Consider the following 16,825-nt stretch of genomic DNA (forward strand, 5'->3'; position numbering starts at 1 on the left):
GACTATGCAGAGCTCTGACCCAGCCTACTGCTCCATGTCCAAACCAGAAGTCCCTCCTGATTGGTTTTTGTAGATTTCTGTGACAAGGAAACGTCCCATACGTGGATTCAATAAATAATGTCTTATGTCTGAGGAGACAGACTGTAAAAAGGACAACCGTCCACATCTATTAATTAATTTAATATTACTTCCCTCACTTAGTGACACAGTTATACACAGTATTATTTTATCTGTGTACATGTGATATATGAAACCAGAAGAAGAACAGACTCAGTTAAAACAGCTGTTTACTGCCAGAAGGTTCCCAACCTTACATCTGTGTTAGGAGATGAAGTGGACTGGACCAAGACCAGATTAGAACAGAAGGAAATACACTCTGGATCACTGATGGACATTTATTTTACAGCTTCATGTATATTTAAACACACACAAACACTTTAGACAGAACCCTCAAGTAGTTCATATATTTGTAACTTCTACCTCACAATCCATGTCATCACATAATATCTCACATAACGGGTACAAGACGTTTCTTTTTTGTTCCTTCATATGTCCTGAGAGAGACAGTTTAGTTTAACTGTAATAAAGTCACAGTCTGTGAACATAAGAATAACATTTAAATGAAAATAAAAATCCAGTGATCTGAAATTCAAGATTTCAACAATAAAGAAGGTCCCTTTCAACATGGAAAACAAAAGTTCACACCTTGGTTTCCAGATTTTCCATTAACTATATTTGATAGATTTCTGTAACAGTTTCAATGTTTCTGCTCCTGATTTGATCAGTTTGGTCAAAATTCATCAAGTCTTTATTTTTCATTGAGGCTAAATCTTTCTGAATATCATGGTGAGGACCAAAGAACATTGTCACATGACTTTGTGGATCAGATCTTTTCTGGACACTGGTTTGTTGAGGCTTTAAAGTTTCCCTGTGAAGTAGCACCAGTCGTCTGAACAACTGCTTCCAACTGATGAGCTAAAGGAACTTGACTTCAACACAGACTCTTATTGGATATTGGAGGTAGTGACCAGAACATGAAGCTCCTTTTGGCTAAAGCCATAGCTCAGTGTGTTCCAGACATAATGTGGCAGCAGTTGCAGTCAGTTCATTTAATAAATCTTAATAATAATCTTTGGCAGCGTAATGTTTTGTCTGAATCAGTGGAGCGCTACGAGGCTTCAACCCTGAGCTCCATAAATATTGATATTGCTTGTTGCTGGTCTCATAGTAATGCTGATTGTAGTTGCTCTTCTGATTCTATGACTGTAAACTCCTTAGTTTGTCAAAGACATGAGGCACAAGTCAACTCTTCCCACTGGAGCTGTGTGCATGGTGTAGATGTGCAGCTAACACACCACAGGCCGTCCTAGTACTAAGAGTTTAAATGGTTTCCTAGCAACACCACACATACTGTAGAAAGTCCTGAGTGCAGCTAAAAGCTTCTTTTAACATCAAACTGCTCAATAATCCACTTTAAACTCTTTCTGTTCACATTGTTCTTCTTTCAGTGCATCTACAATATTTCTCTAGATTTTAATTCAGTTAAAAGCTTCTGTGAAAATCCTTGATTACTGTTGATTCATCAGTTTTCTAAGCTACAAAGAGCTTTAGTTTTCATTTCCATTCCTCTTAGTTTCAGTCTCCTGCTCACTGATACATGGATCTGATGTTTCTGATGAAATATTTCTGTACACTTCAGACTTCAGACTCCACGAGATTCTCAGCCTCAGCGTTGTTGGTTGTGCCGTCATTGACTACAGGAATAAACATCAGAGTTATTTATATGTAGAGTTATAATAAAACATGGAGGTCAGATAGTTTTCTTGTGTCTTCTTCAGTAAATGTTCATTTATCTTTCATTAAAACAGATTCATTCAGATTATGAAACGAACACTGAGACTTACCAGAGACAGGGACATAAGACGAGGAGCGTCCTGAAGCAGAGGTGTTGTTTGTGATCAGAGACGACTGGGCCTCTGTTTTTCCTGTAAAGAAATTAAAATGAAGTTTGACTAAAATGTCTTTCCAGCTCATCTCTTCTTTCACTGAGGGTTCACCAGAAGCTAAAGACAACACAGGTCAGTCTGCCATGAGTCTGTCTGTCTGTCATGACACAGAAACTATCTATAGTTGAATGAAGTCACTTTCTACATTGATGTTTCACTGCACAGACTAAAACTGAAGCATGTAATAAAAACTACTGCATCACATGTGTAGACAGTAGATGACTTCATGTTGATTGGATCTCCAGTGTTATCATCTAAACACACACATCCAGGAACTATTAAGAACTAAATGCTACCATCTGTTTTCATCTCAATCTTCTGCCTCCAATCTTTTTCACTTCTTTTCATTTTTCTGACAGTTGGAACCAAAACAATGTCGTCAAACTCATGCAGATCTAGAGCTGGAAACTTGGAACAAGAAGGAGTCACGGCAGAGAAAGAACATGTCAGAAACTTGGCTTCATTTCATGAAGAAAGACGACAACAGCTCTGGTTGTAACGTCTGGAAAAAGCTGAAACATCTTCTCCAACATGAACGTAGAGTCCTGGACGACCATGAAAATGATCCTGGAGAAATATTCTCTCATTTCATCCATTTTAGATCAAGACACAATCAAATCAATCCTCCTCATCCTCATAGATCTTTACTGAGGAACACACTTACCATTCAGGAGAGGTGAGGTCAGGTTGTTACTGCCTACACACACACACACACACACACACACACACACACACACACACACACACACACACACACACACACACAAACTATTAGAGATTTCTATGTTTATTTTTTTCATTTATTTCATGTTTTGTAGTGATTACATAACAGAAATCAGATATTTTATTCAGTGCTTTACTGCCATTTTTATTCTTTATTTAATAAACTTAAAATCAATTCAGTCATTTTAAAGCAAAGATGGTAATTAGCTTGAAGCTAACTCTGGTTCTGAACATCACATGGTAACATTTACAGGACTGTAGATGGATTAATAAAATGTCAGTTATAAAATAATTCAGAACTTCAACAGAATATATAACAGGGAAATAAAACACTGACCTGGTGGACGAGCTGCCGTCTGCAGTGGTGCCCCTGTAAATAAAGATGAAGATGAAGCGTGTTATTTCCTCCAGTCTCATGTTTCTACAATAGTCTGTGAAGTTCATTGTAAAACGCTGCAGCCTGTGCAGGACTAACTTCAAGGATCAGGTCAGCATTCAGTATTTTATTGTCAGTAAATCTCAGAACACATTCAGTGTTGGATATCTGATGATAGAAACATCAACTTCAGAGCATTTCACTAAATGTCAATCCAGAATAACATCAGCCACATGTTTTAAATCAGTTATGAACAGACACCAACAGAAACACACTGAAGATAATAAAGGAGTTACCTGAGGCTTTGGTTGTTTTGTGTCTGTCAGCAGTTCCTGTAAATAAACACATAGTGAATGAAGTGATGATTGATGGTAGAAGTTATTGTATTAGAAGGACTTCTACTTGTCCACAGTCCAATAATAACAGAGCTCTGATAACAGACACACTCCATTGTTCTTCTGGCTGAACAGATACTGTGTAATCTTGGTGTAAATACACTACAGACAACTCTGGATTACAGGACCTACAATCATTGATGTTGTTGAACACACTGATGACACACAACACTCTACACTCTAAGAAGTGAAACATGGATGTTGTTCGCATTACATCATTTTTGTAAGGTGAAACTATTGAATAATTCCACTTTTGAAAAATAAATCAAGAGAGTTTCATTGCATTAATGTAATACAAAAAGGTTTTGGGATTACAAAATTGTGCTGAATTGAATCTACGTAATCAAGTTATTTAAAACACACTGCAGGCATTAAAATGTCCCAACGCGGTTTCCGTACTTTCTTGCACATGCGCAGTGTGGCTGAGGACGCCTTGGAAGACGCGCCCATACAGCGCCCATAGACATATATACGTAGTGATGGCCTCGACACGTGATTCAAAAAAAGGTTCATTACTCAAAGCTTCAGTGACGTAGTGCTCTGTTAGGACATAGTGGAGAATAAAATGCAGTATAATCGAGACGTGTCTTGGTTCATTCTTGTATGGGAGTTGATTTGCCATGCACATTCCTGTTCGACTACACCCCATGGATATGTGGTTTAAAGCTGATAATAAATAAATTATATACATATTACAATAAAAAACATAAAAAGCAATCACTGGGAATCGAACCCTTGCTTCACTAACGAAAGACTGTTGTTTTTCAATGTACCACTAACCCGCTCTACCTCCGGTAGTTTACACCATTGACTGTATATACTAGGTTTACACTTAATGTTTATGTTACAATCAACAAAACACTACAACATAAATACAACTCGTTTGTGTCGAGTAACTTCAACATAAGTGCGTTGAGTAAATTCAACATAACCGCGTTGAGTAGTATTTAATTAAGACGGTTTGGTGGGATTTGCTTAAAAGCATGTAGTAATAATTAGTTTTCTAGTATTCTTCCCATTTATTCAGCCTTGTTTCGTGGGACCGGTTGCCATAACTATATTAAGTAAATGTGATGTTTCACTTCTTTGAGTGTACCTACCAAGAATTCATCTTATCTACAAAAACACCACTAGCACCACAACCAGAACTAGAACCAGGACCAGGACTCCTACCACTACAGTTTCTTCACATTTCTTTAGATAACAACATAAATATTGTTCCACAGATAACACTGCTAGTAGCTCTAATACAAACTGACACTTAAATCCAACATTAGTCCAAACAACTAGAATGAACTAATGTTTCACATCTGAGGTTTGATAAGAAAACTAATAATGTAGAGATCTGAAGGACTAGCTGTAGACAAAGAACATTTAAAATGATTTTAAAGGAAAGACTGAGACAGATAATAAAAACTATTAAACTTTCTTACCCCAAACCTTCTCAACATGAAAATGTGATGCAGCATGACTGACTTCACAGCTGTAATCAGACATTTCTGACTTTAAAATCTCCACATAGTCTATTCTATGGAAGGTGTTGCCTCCATTTGGACGAACGCCTGAGGTCACCACCCCGTCCTCTCTGGTCAGAATAAGTCCGTTCCTCTTGATATTCACGATGATGTCTTTTGGGTAGAACCCTGAGGCCAGACACGTCAAAAAGACGTTGTTGTGATCTTTACAGTTCATTGTAAACGTCTCCACATCAGGTTTAGCTGTAAACAGAAAACATGAGGTGATGTTTGGAGGGAGGCTACGTAGCAGCATGATACAGACCAATGTCACCACACATATGATCAGTTTACAACACTGACATCCTCATGATAAACTGAATCAGTCTCAGACTCCTTGTTTTAGCTGAAGAGACATAATGAGGAGGTTTTCAGTTGATTGGTACAGAGAGAGTTGATCTGACTTAAAAAAAAAACAGTTTACACTTTCCTGTTTTTAGTGAAGTTTTTCTAGATGTAAATAAAATGAACACAGACAACATTTAATGGTGTCAGACACATTTCCTCCATATTCAGAATAACATCAGCCACATGTTTTAAATCAGTCCTGAACAGACACCAACAGAAACACACTGAAGAAAATAAAGGAGTTACCTGAGGTAATGATTGTTGTAAATAAACACATAGTGAATGAAGTGATGATTGATGGTAGAAGTTATTGTATTAGAAGGACTTCTACTTTTCCACAGTCCAATAATAACAGAGCTCTGATAACAGACACACTCCATTGTTCTTCTGGCTGAACAGATACTGTGTAATCTTGGTGTAAATACACTACAGACAACTCTGGATTACAGGACCTACAATCATTGATGTTGTTGAACACACTGAAGACACACAACACTCTACCTACCAGGAATGAATCTTCTGAACAAAACCATCAGCACCACAACCAGACCCAGGACTCCTACCACTGCACCAATGATGATGCCAGTGTTGTTTCCACTTTCATCAGAGTCAGGAGGAAGACGATGATCTAAAAGAAAGAAAACATTGACATCAGTTTGTGTGTGTTACTGAAATGTGGATGTAAAGTCTCAGCAAAGATTCAATTTAATGACTAAACAAAGTGAAATCAGTGGTTAGTGAAGGAGAGAAACATGTGATGTTAAAAACTAAACCAGTGTGTCAGAGTATTCTCAGATGAGACTATGTGAAGACAACTTCTACCTGTTCTCTTGGTTACAATCGTCTGACTGACTTCAATTCAACCACAACTATTTCAGATGAACTCAACTGAGTCTCAGAAACGTTTCAATCATTAGAGACCAGTCACTGCAGCCCTCTGAAATAATGTGGACATTTCAGCTCCAGTCTTCAGTCATTTTCTTCACATTTCTTTAGACAAACACTTGTAGAGACGACACTGTTAGCAGCTCTGATACAAATCAACTCTGAATCCAACCAGAGTCTAGAAAACTACACTAAATCATTTTGACATCTCTGTCATCAGAAAACTAAGAATGCAGAGATCTGTTGGACAAACATCAGAATAAAATGAATAAAACTATTAAACTTTCTTACCCCAAACCTTCTCAACACGTGAACCAGATGCATCATGAATGACTTCACAGCTGTAATCAGACTTGTCTGACTTTAAAATCTTCACATAGTCTCTTCTCTGGAAGGTGTCGCCTTCAATTGAACGAACACCTGAGGTCACCACTCCGTCCTCTCTGGTTAGAATACGTCCGTTCCTCCTGATATTCAGAGTGATGTTGTTTGGGTAGAAGCCTGAGGCCAGACACATCAAAATGACGTTGGTCTGAACTGTAGAGCTATCTGTAATCATCTCCACATCAGGAGGAGCTGGAAGCAGAAAACATGAGGTGATGTTTGGAGGGAGGCTACGTAGCAGCATGATACAGACCAATGTCACCACACATACAGTTGTCCCGCTATAACGCGGTTCACCTTTCGCGGCCTCGCAGTTTCGCAGATTTTTTTTAGTGCAATTTTGCATGCTTTTTTTTTTTTTTTTTTTTTTACAGCGCATTGTTTTCTGTGTCCTGATTGGCTAAGGGACTGTAGACCATTGTCAATCAATTCTATATATTATATTCTCATGTCTTACATGTGTCTATAAACTCAGATGAAATGATCCGTCCTCTTCCACCAGTTTTAGGATCTAAAACACAGAAAACATTCACATTAGTTTCATGTTCAGTCTTTCAACACAATCCCGATCTGTCACTGAAATAATGTGGATGGAAAGTCACAGAAAAGTCACTAAACAACATATTTAGTCATTTGTTCAGTGAGAAACATGTGACGTTAAAGAAAAAGTCTCATCTGAGAATAAACGATGTGAAACCTCAAAACAGATTCTGATTTTCTACCAGGTCAGAATCTGTAAATTCCTAAAACCAGTGTTTCCTTCTAACTAATGTTTCTCCTCGTTGAGTCTCTGAAGACACAGAGTTGTCACATGTAAATACCAACTATTCATCTTCAACAGAGTCACATGGTTTAGACGTAATCATCTCCTGGAGAGAAACTAAGTTCTTTAAACAATATGAAGCTGTAGAGAAGATTTACTGCAGCGCTCCATGAAACTAAAGCCTGATGTAGTCAGACTCAGTTTTAATCTGAATCAGAGTCTGGTGACATCTGGATTATCATCATGATGAGGTTTCAAAAAATCTCTCTGCATCACCTGGATAGTCCTCCAACCAATCAGAGACATTTAAACTAATTCATCTCCACCTCTATGACTACTGTTATTCTCATGTCCATCACCACATTAAGCCCCGCCCCCAAATGATCTGATTGGCCCAGCAGATCTTTGCAGGAATAGAATCAGTTCCCAACAGAGAGACTCCAGATAAACTTTACATTTTACAGCTTCCAGGTTAGCATGATCCAGAATATAAAGAATAATTTAAAATTCTGAATGAATTCTTGAATGAATGCGTTAAACTCCTCTTCCACAGATCAGCCCTGCTGTGTGGGTGGTCTTTTCCACATTTGGACTGAGACCAGATCAGTGTTCACACCTGAACCAGATGTTAATATGAGGTCTGAACTAGGGCTGCAACAACGAATCGATAAAATCGATAAAATCCGATTATTAAAAGAGTTGGCAACGAATTTCATTATCGATTCGTTGTGTCGCACGATTATTATGCCACGGAGATGTTTGTTGTATAAAAAAAAAAGAAAAGTTGAGTTGAGCGCGGAGCTGACGTAGAGGAAAGACCATCGGAGAGACCCTAACGTTGTTCTGAAACATGGCGGAGGTGGAGAAATCAGTACAACCAAGTCATCCAAGGTGCAGGACGCCGAAATTAAACTACAAATGAGACCTGGAAGTGGAATCAGCCCGGTTTGTTATAGGCGCGTTCGAATTCATGCAGATCTGTGCAGATCTGACTTGACGTGATGCATGCTGGGTAGAACAGCATGCATCACGTCAAGTCAGATCTGCACAGATGAAGTCAAACGCGCCTAATGTGTTGCTGCACCGGGTATGGTACGGTCGTACGGCGCAGGCCAAGCGGGGAGATTTTTTCGTCACGTAGCGTTTGTTAGCGATATGTATTTATGCCTTTTGGATTCCAGACTTCTCCTGTCACATGAACCTCGTTGTCAACTTGGGAAATGGACAAGATGTAAGTTTAATGATTGCTGGCTTTGTAAGGTGGAGTTGGAGAGAAGCTTAGCCACCCACTAAACATTAGACGTCTGATTGACGTGCAGATCAGGTCTATATTGCGTCCGTCGGTCCATGACCAATTCTGAACGTCTACACGACGTGCAAACTACGTCCGCTATTTGGACGTCTAACCATGACCCCATTTAGACGTCAATATGCCGTTCAACATTAGATCGTCAGACTAGATAACTTTTCTGGAGGTCATATGGACGTCTAAGACAGGTGCAGGAAATTGACAAATGTATTTTTTTTATTTAAGATAAATATCAAACTTGTTGTTATCAACATGATTAATCAATATAAATGATTAATAATTTATATTCATATTCATATTCATTGTTGATTGTTGATTTGAGATTAAAAATATTTATTATTTATTTATTGTACATGATAGCCTATTACATTTTCGTATTTTTCCTACTAGTTTGTTTAAGGGTCTCTGGACCGTAGTCTGGCTAAATTTAACTGAGTTCTGCGCCACAGTCATATCGGGCGAAATATGTGCGAATTCGCGACTCTAACTGGCTGAGGCATTGTGTCATCACATACACCGTAAGAGCCACTCTGATTGGCCCAGGTGTTCCTCTTCTGTGGAAGCAATGGCCGAGTCTGCACCGTAGGCTACGACCTCTACTACAGCTGATCATCGTTCACTAAATTGCAGGTAAGTTCGGTCAACCCATACTGCCTAGTTAACTTTATGTTCATTTATAGTGTTTGCAGTTTTAGCTTTGTCGTATTAATCTAAACAGTTGTTGCTACAGTTAGCATTGCATCTTTTCCCATCAGCTCGTTAGCTTTTGAACACAACCACCGTGCTAACGTTTACAGACGCTTTAACGTGAACAATTGTACACATTAAAGCGTTTATTAGACGTCGAAATGTTTGCAGGGAACACTGCAAACAACAGTTGTTCGGTCGCTATCATTATCAGAGCGATAGTAGTTATTCCTGTGTGAGACTTTGGCTGGCCGCCATTGTTGGGATAACTGTTCTTGTTGTTTTTTTTCCGGCAATATGCATTCTAAAAAAGCTGGCGGTGTTAACTGCCGTTTCGATCGCTAATCATTTGTCTTTTTCTACAAGATGGAGTCATCCTGTTTGATAATCGGGCAACTGAGGACTTCATAAGGGCACTTTTTTTTACTTTTATTTTTATTATTATACTGTATATATTGTTCTATTTGTATTATATTTGTATTGTTACATTTTTATTCACAGACCGAAGGCAATTTTATTTATTGTATTTTACCACTTTTTCACAAATTGTACTGCATTTTATGCTGCCTAAAACTGACGTTTGCAATAAAGATTGGGGAAAAAACTGTCGGGATTGGATTGTGATTTATTGTAGACCAGACTGTAGTCTAAAATGAGTTTAAGTTTAACGTAGAAATGACGTCTAGAAGACCACATTTGGACTACAACTGGCTCCTATACAGAGGTCCTGTGGACGTCAGTAACGGACGTTCACTCGATGTCGGGAAAAGACGTCGTCTGTTGTAACAGTCTGCACCTTCAGAGGACCAAACTTCGACGTGCAAAAACGACGTTGAAAAGACGTTATTTGAACGTGTCTTTGCGCAGTGGGCACGTCTGCTAGGAGTATGCTTCAACATGAAGTAGCAGGCAGGAGACGAAGTAGAGGGATTTCAGCTCAATACATTTATTAAATAGAACCATATAAAGCAGGTCTCACGGCTCATTACAGAACACTATAATAACAGATAATAAAACGTTGGTGGATTGGAGCCTTCACCAGCGTCCACATTACGGAGATGGAGGAAGTCAAAAAAAAAGAGACAGATGCAACAAGCGTGACACCTGCTGAACTAAGCGATGAAAACAAAGGAGGCGCCGCCGTGTGGCGTAAACTGGTACTGCTCCACGTAATACTCTGGCTGTTACAGTTTGAACGAAATGATTTTGTTGAATAGCTGAAACATGCTGAACAATACTTATCAGGCGAACTGCAGATTCTACCGATTCTGCTGCTTCATCATCATAAAGTCACGTGTGGGACCCCCCCACCGGCTGTTTCAATGCTCGAAAATAGGTGTGCTATAAATTTTTCCTCAGTTTTCCTGCCAATATGGCGGTGTCAACAAAAAAAAAAAACAGGTGACGCCTGGAGCTCTATAGTGGTCTACAGCGATGTGTTTCAAAGCCATTTAATTCCATTGAAATGCATTACAAGACTATACATGGCACATTGGATGGAGGAAGTTGGGGCATGTCTCAATGCATGTTAAAGGTTTCATTACCCAAACTTCACCAACGTGGACTTTCCAACCAGAGGAGTCAACACACTGGATCTAGTGTACACAATCTGCAAGGGGGCATACAAGGCATCCCCTCTCCCCCACCTAGGTCTCTCTGATCACATCTCCATCATGCTGAGACCAGCATACAGACCTAGAGTGAGAACCATCAGGCCTACACAAAAGGATGTACGGGTGTGGCCAGGGGAGGCCTCCTTCGCTCTCAGGGACTGCTTCAACACAACAGACTGGGATGTCTTCAAACAAGCAGCTTCCCACGATGACCACACAGACATAGAGGAGTACACAGAGACTGTCACAGCATACACTGGAAAATGTATAGATGATGTCACCCACAGAAAAACCATCACTGTTCATGCTAACCAGAAACCATGGCTGACAGGAGAGGTTCACAGGCTCCTGAGGGCTCGAGATGCAGCCTTTAGGGCTGGTGACACCACAGAGCTAGCAACAGCCAGAGCCAACCTGTCACGCGGAATCAGGGAAGCAAAACGACAGTACAGCAGTAAAATATCTGGACACTTCAGCGACACAAGAGACGCCCAGTCTCTCTGGCGTGGCATCCAAACCATCACAGACTATAAACCCCCACCACGGACCTGTGAGAGCGACATCACACTGCTGAACAGCCTCAATGACGTCTACGGCCGCTTTGACACACACAACAGGTCATGTGTCTGCCCCCAGCCACCGTGAAGAGGACTCTCTCCAGGATCAACCCACAGAAGGCAGCCGGACCAGACAACATTCCAGGCCGTGTCCTAAGGGACTGTCCCGAGGAGCTCAAAGATGTCCTCACTGACATCTTTAACATCTCCCTGAGCCAAGCTGTTGTCCCCAAGTGCTTCAAAGCCGCCACCATAATCCCAGTCCCAAAGACCCCTAACCCATCCAGCCACAGACTATCGGCCCATAGCCCTGACCTCCACCATCATGAAGTGCTTCGAGCGGCTGGTCATGCAGAACATCAAATCCATCCTCCCTCCCTCCCATGACCCGTACCAGTTCGCGTACAGGTCAAACAGGTCCACGGAGGACGCTATCTCCACTGCTCTCCACCCAGCACTCACCCACCTGGACTCAAAGAACTCACATGTAAGAATGCTGTTCTTAGACTTTAGTTCAGCATTTAACACAATCATTCCAGCAACTCATACCAAAACTGAGCCACCTCGGATTAAAAACCTCCGTCTGCAACTGGGTGCTGGACTTTCTCACAGAGAGGCCACAAACCATGCGGGTTGGCAGCAACACCTCAAAGACCATCACGCTGAGCACAGGAGCTCCACAAGGGTGTGTGCTCAGCGTGATGGTCTTCACTCTGCTAACCCACGACTGTGTTCCAACCTACAGCACCAACCACATCATCAAGTTTGCGGATGACACAACTGTGGTGGGTCTCATCACCAACAACGATGAAGCCAACTACAGAAGAGAGGTGAGCCTACTGGTGCAGTGGTGTAAGGACAACAATCTCATCCTCAATGTGGAGAAAACAAAAGAGATTGTTGTCGACTTCAGGAGAGGTCACCCCCAGCATCCCCCGCTGACCATCGAAGGTGCTGCTGTGGAGAGGGTGAGCAGCACCAAGTTCCTGGGGGTGCACATCTCAGAAGACCTTTCCTGGACCAATAACACAACATCACTGGCCAAGAGGGCTCAGAAACGCCTCTACTTTCTCCGGAATCTACGAAGAGCACAAGTTCCGCCCTCCAGCATGTGTTCTTTCTACCGGGGCACCATTGAGAGTGTCCTCACCGGCTGCATCACTGTGTGGTACGGAGGCTGCACTGCCTCCTGCCGAAACACCCTGCAACTCATAGTGAACACAGCCAGCAAGATCATCGGTGCCCCCCTGCCCTCCCTCACAGACATTTTCCACACCCGCCTCACTCGCAGAGCCACCAGCATTGCCAGCGACCCCTCCTACCCCCTACATCCCCTCTTCAGTCTCCTGCCTTCGGGGAAAAGGTACCGGAGCCTCCGGGCCCGCTCCACCAGTCTGCTGAACAGCTTCGTCCATCAGGCTGTCAGGGTGCTGAACTCTGCCCATCTCCCCCTCCCCCCCCCGCCTCATGCCCCCTGCCGGACCATAACCCACCCATCACACAGGGACTCTACCTCACCTGCCTTCTGACGGCAAACTGCACCATACTTACTTACTTACCGCACCTTTGCACATTTAAAAAAAAATTAAAAATTAAAATTAAAATCCAAGCTGTAACTATACATTGCACTGTTGTACATAGAAATTTCTATTTGCTATTTATTCATCATATTTATATTATATACAGATGTTTTACATAGCAACTGTTTCACTGCCAACCTCACCCACTCTAGGTCTATTTAGGTTTTTATTTAATTTTATTTATTATTATGTGAGAAAGAGAGAGAAACGTTTTTTCGATTTTTCTGTATGTTGCAAACGTATTGAGAAATTGACAATAAAGAAATATTGAATCTTGAATCTTAAATCACATCTGGAGGGTAGCTGATAGTTGAATGACCATACATACATGCTCACATCTTTTTGTGCACTTTATTTAAAGTGGAAATGAAGCAATGAGAACTGTGATCATTTTTTGGTTGCTTTTTCATTTTTGGAAATAGATGGATTTTCATTAAAGCTGAAATTCAAGTAGTTTCACTGGAAAATGACATGTAGATAACGACTTTCGCCACTAGGGCGCGGCCATGTTTTAAAAATTCAGGCGCTACGTCATCAGAATGGTTAGCGTTTGTTTTAGCCATTAGCTTCCTACTAGCTTTGTCGCTAACTGTCAAATAAACATGGCAGATCTTCGGGAAAAAAACAGGGGGGGTCATTTTGTATTGCCCCTGGCTGTTCAAACGAATTCTATCGGGTAAAAGAGAGCGGTAAATTAGTTCATTTTCACGTTATTCCAGTCAAAAAGCCTTAACTGCTCCAAAGATGGTTAGCTGCACTGAAACTGAAACGCCTCAGTTACGTTTATTTATATAGCACACTTAAACGCAATGTAATTGACCCAAGGTGTTCACAGAAATAAAATATATACAGTAATAAAAACAAAAATATAAATGACAAAAAATAAAATAAATAAAACATAAAAGGACAGAGAGTATGTAGCGACCACTTATAATAGAGTCTGATTACGTCGAAGAGGGAGCTTTTGATGAAGATGGGAGATTTGTTCACCGTCCCACCAATCGCCTGAAGCCAGATGCTGTGCCAACAATTTTTAATTTTAGTGGCTGTAGTGCTGGAGACACGGACAGACCTGTCAAATCGGACCCGTCAGGCGCTGCTATGCGCAGAGACAGAGCGCAGAAACGAGCTTGCTCGGCAGAGGAACGAGAGGCTCTGTGGGGGGCACTAAAACTCCCACTGCTCTAACAGGCTCAAAGGCATAGGCAATTGGATCCTGCCCTCATTGGTGGGTCTATCCCATTCGTCCATATCCATTTTGTTTTCCATTTGAGGCAGTAAGCTAACTGTGAGGCTACGACAGCCGCTATGTAAACAACATAGAACGTGGCACCAACCATTCTCGTGACGTCATCATTTTCGGAAAACAAAGATGGCGGCGCACAGGCTGAAAACATTAGAATTAATGCAACTTGTTTGTGCTTTTTTCTGAATAACGGGTCATATTTCTGACTTTATTTGTATTTATGGTATATTTAAATATTTAACTAGTGCTATAGACATCTGTTTTATTTGACTGCTTAATTTCCACTTTAATATATTTGGGAGATGTAAAGCATACATGTTCTTTGTGTTAGTCCATTTGCTTTTGTTTTTTAAATGATTACTTTAACAGCTCAGAGATGTTCAAGGAGCAACCTGTTTATGCACTTTCTGCTCTGTCAGCTCTGTTTTTGAATAAAGGGTTGGAAATTAATGCTTTTTTTGTCCGATTCATCGATTAATCGAAAAAATAATCGACAGATTAATCGATTATTAAAATAATTGTTAGTTGCAGCCCTAGTCTGAACCAACCACAGTCGGATTTACCTGGACTAAACAGCCCAGGTGTGACGGTCGTTTACTTCACATTCAGACAAGAACATGAACAACATCATTGCTCGCAGCTTTGACACGTTACTAACTCACTGTTCATTTAAAAATGAGTTTAACAACTAGAGAAAATACATCAGGACTAATAATGCAGAGATCTACTAACTACATGTAGAGAACTAGATTATAAAAGAAAGAAAAACTACAATAAATAATAAAAACTATTAAAACTTTCTTACCCCAAACCTTCTCAACACGAAAACTGGATGCAGCATGAATGACTTCACAGCTGTAATTAGACATGTCAGACTTAGAAATGATCACAAGGTCTCTTCTCCAGAAGATGTCTTCATGTGGTTTAACTCCTGAAGTCTTCACTCCGTCCTCTTTAGTCTGAACAAAGTGATTCTTCTTGATGTTCAGGATGATGTCTGTTGTGTTGAAGCCTTTAGCTGTGCATGTCACAATCATGTGTCTGTCAATCTCTGTACCAACATCAATGTCATCTGTAAACATCTCCACATCAGGTTGATCTGGAAGCAGAAAACATGAGGTGATGTTTGGAGGGAGGCTACGTAGCAGCATGATACAGACCAATGTCACCACACATATGATCAGTTTACAACACTGACATCCTGAATTAGTCCAGTTTACACATCACCACATGGATTAAACACACAACACATTTGATTTGATCAGACATGAATTAAAGATCAGTAAATGAATTAATATGACAATAAATGAAACAATAGTGATAGTAAACAATTGTAGGAATTAATTCATTTATAAAATATGGAATAAATTAGTTTAATAATCTAGTCTCTATTTCTTCTCCTTTATATTTAGTTTATTTACTGAATCATTTGTCTATTTCCATCACTAGTTTAATAAGTTTACATGACTAAAACTCTACAAAGGAATCACCTACAACAAGAAATTAAACTAAAATGACTTTAAAATCTTCAACAGTTCAAATGATTTAGTTTCGTTTTTACCTCGACTCTCATCAAAGGTTCATAAAACAGTGACTTACCGCTGTTTACCGTCACTACTGTCCCCAGAAGAAATAAAAAGACCAAGATGAACATTTTGAACACAAACTTGATTCTATTCTCATCTTAAACTTTGTTTTATCAAACTTTTTAACCGTGTTTATTTCTCTCCGTCTCAGTCTGATGAAGAACTGTTCACTTCCTGGTTTCATGTAACGTTTACGAACCCTCCGTTTCTTTTCAGCGTCTCCATGGTAACAACAAGAACCGACTCGTACTTTGTGAGAGACGTTATTTTTCTTTATCGTTGGGCCTGAATGTCACTGCAGTGTTTCTCACATGTTGAGAATTTACGACTGATCGATGTTCATGTAGAGACTCATGTAGTTTAGTGGACGACAGTAACCAGGTTATTTTAGTAATAAGATTTACATGGTCCCCTAAACGCCTCACACTGGAAAAGAAGAGCTTTGTCTCCCTCTGGTGGTGAAACGATGAACTGCATGATGTCAGTTTAATGGACACAGAGAAACTATGATGATCACTGCCCTCCAGTGGTCACTGTCAGTAACTACAACTGTCCACATCCCATAATACTCATGTTCACACTGAGACACATTGACTGCAGTATTTTAGCTCTGATGTTCATCAGGATCATGATGACGCTCTACATGTCAACACACATACACCCATCAGCCATAACATTATGACCACCTTCATAACATTGTGCTGACCCTTGGAGGCATGGACTCCTCTAGACCCTGAAGGTGTGCTGTGGTATCTGGTACCAAGACGTTAGCAGCAGATCCTGTGTGAAGGACATCTACCTGGAAATACACTGTAAAAAATGACCAAGGAGAAACTCCATTAAAACAACAACA

General features: G+C 40.4%; 1 protein-coding gene across 1 annotated transcript; it reads right to left on the reverse strand.

Annotated features, from left to right (window-relative positions):
- LOC311501615 (uncharacterized protein) lies at positions 1–16,663 on the reverse strand. The gene is made up of 11 exons (XM_084563549.1): positions 15,986–16,663; positions 15,192–15,485; positions 7,089–7,142; positions 6,539–6,823; positions 5,868–5,990; positions 4,934–5,218; positions 3,402–3,437; positions 3,067–3,099; positions 2,671–2,703; positions 1,905–1,985; positions 1–1,754 (listed from the first exon to the last, which is right to left on the reverse strand). The coding sequence occupies exons 1-11, from the start codon at positions 16,038–16,040 to the stop codon at positions 1,696–1,698; spliced, it is 1,338 nt and encodes a 445-aa protein (XP_084419675.1). The 5' UTR covers positions 16,041–16,663; the 3' UTR covers positions 1–1,695.
- Between the last annotated feature and the right edge of the window lie 162 nt (positions 16,664–16,825).

The sequence above is a fragment of the Chelon labrosus genome (assembly GCF_963514085.1).
Source record: "Chelon labrosus genome assembly, chromosome: 16".
NCBI classification, from domain to species: domain Eukaryota; kingdom Metazoa; phylum Chordata; class Actinopteri; order Mugiliformes; family Mugilidae; genus Chelon; species Chelon labrosus.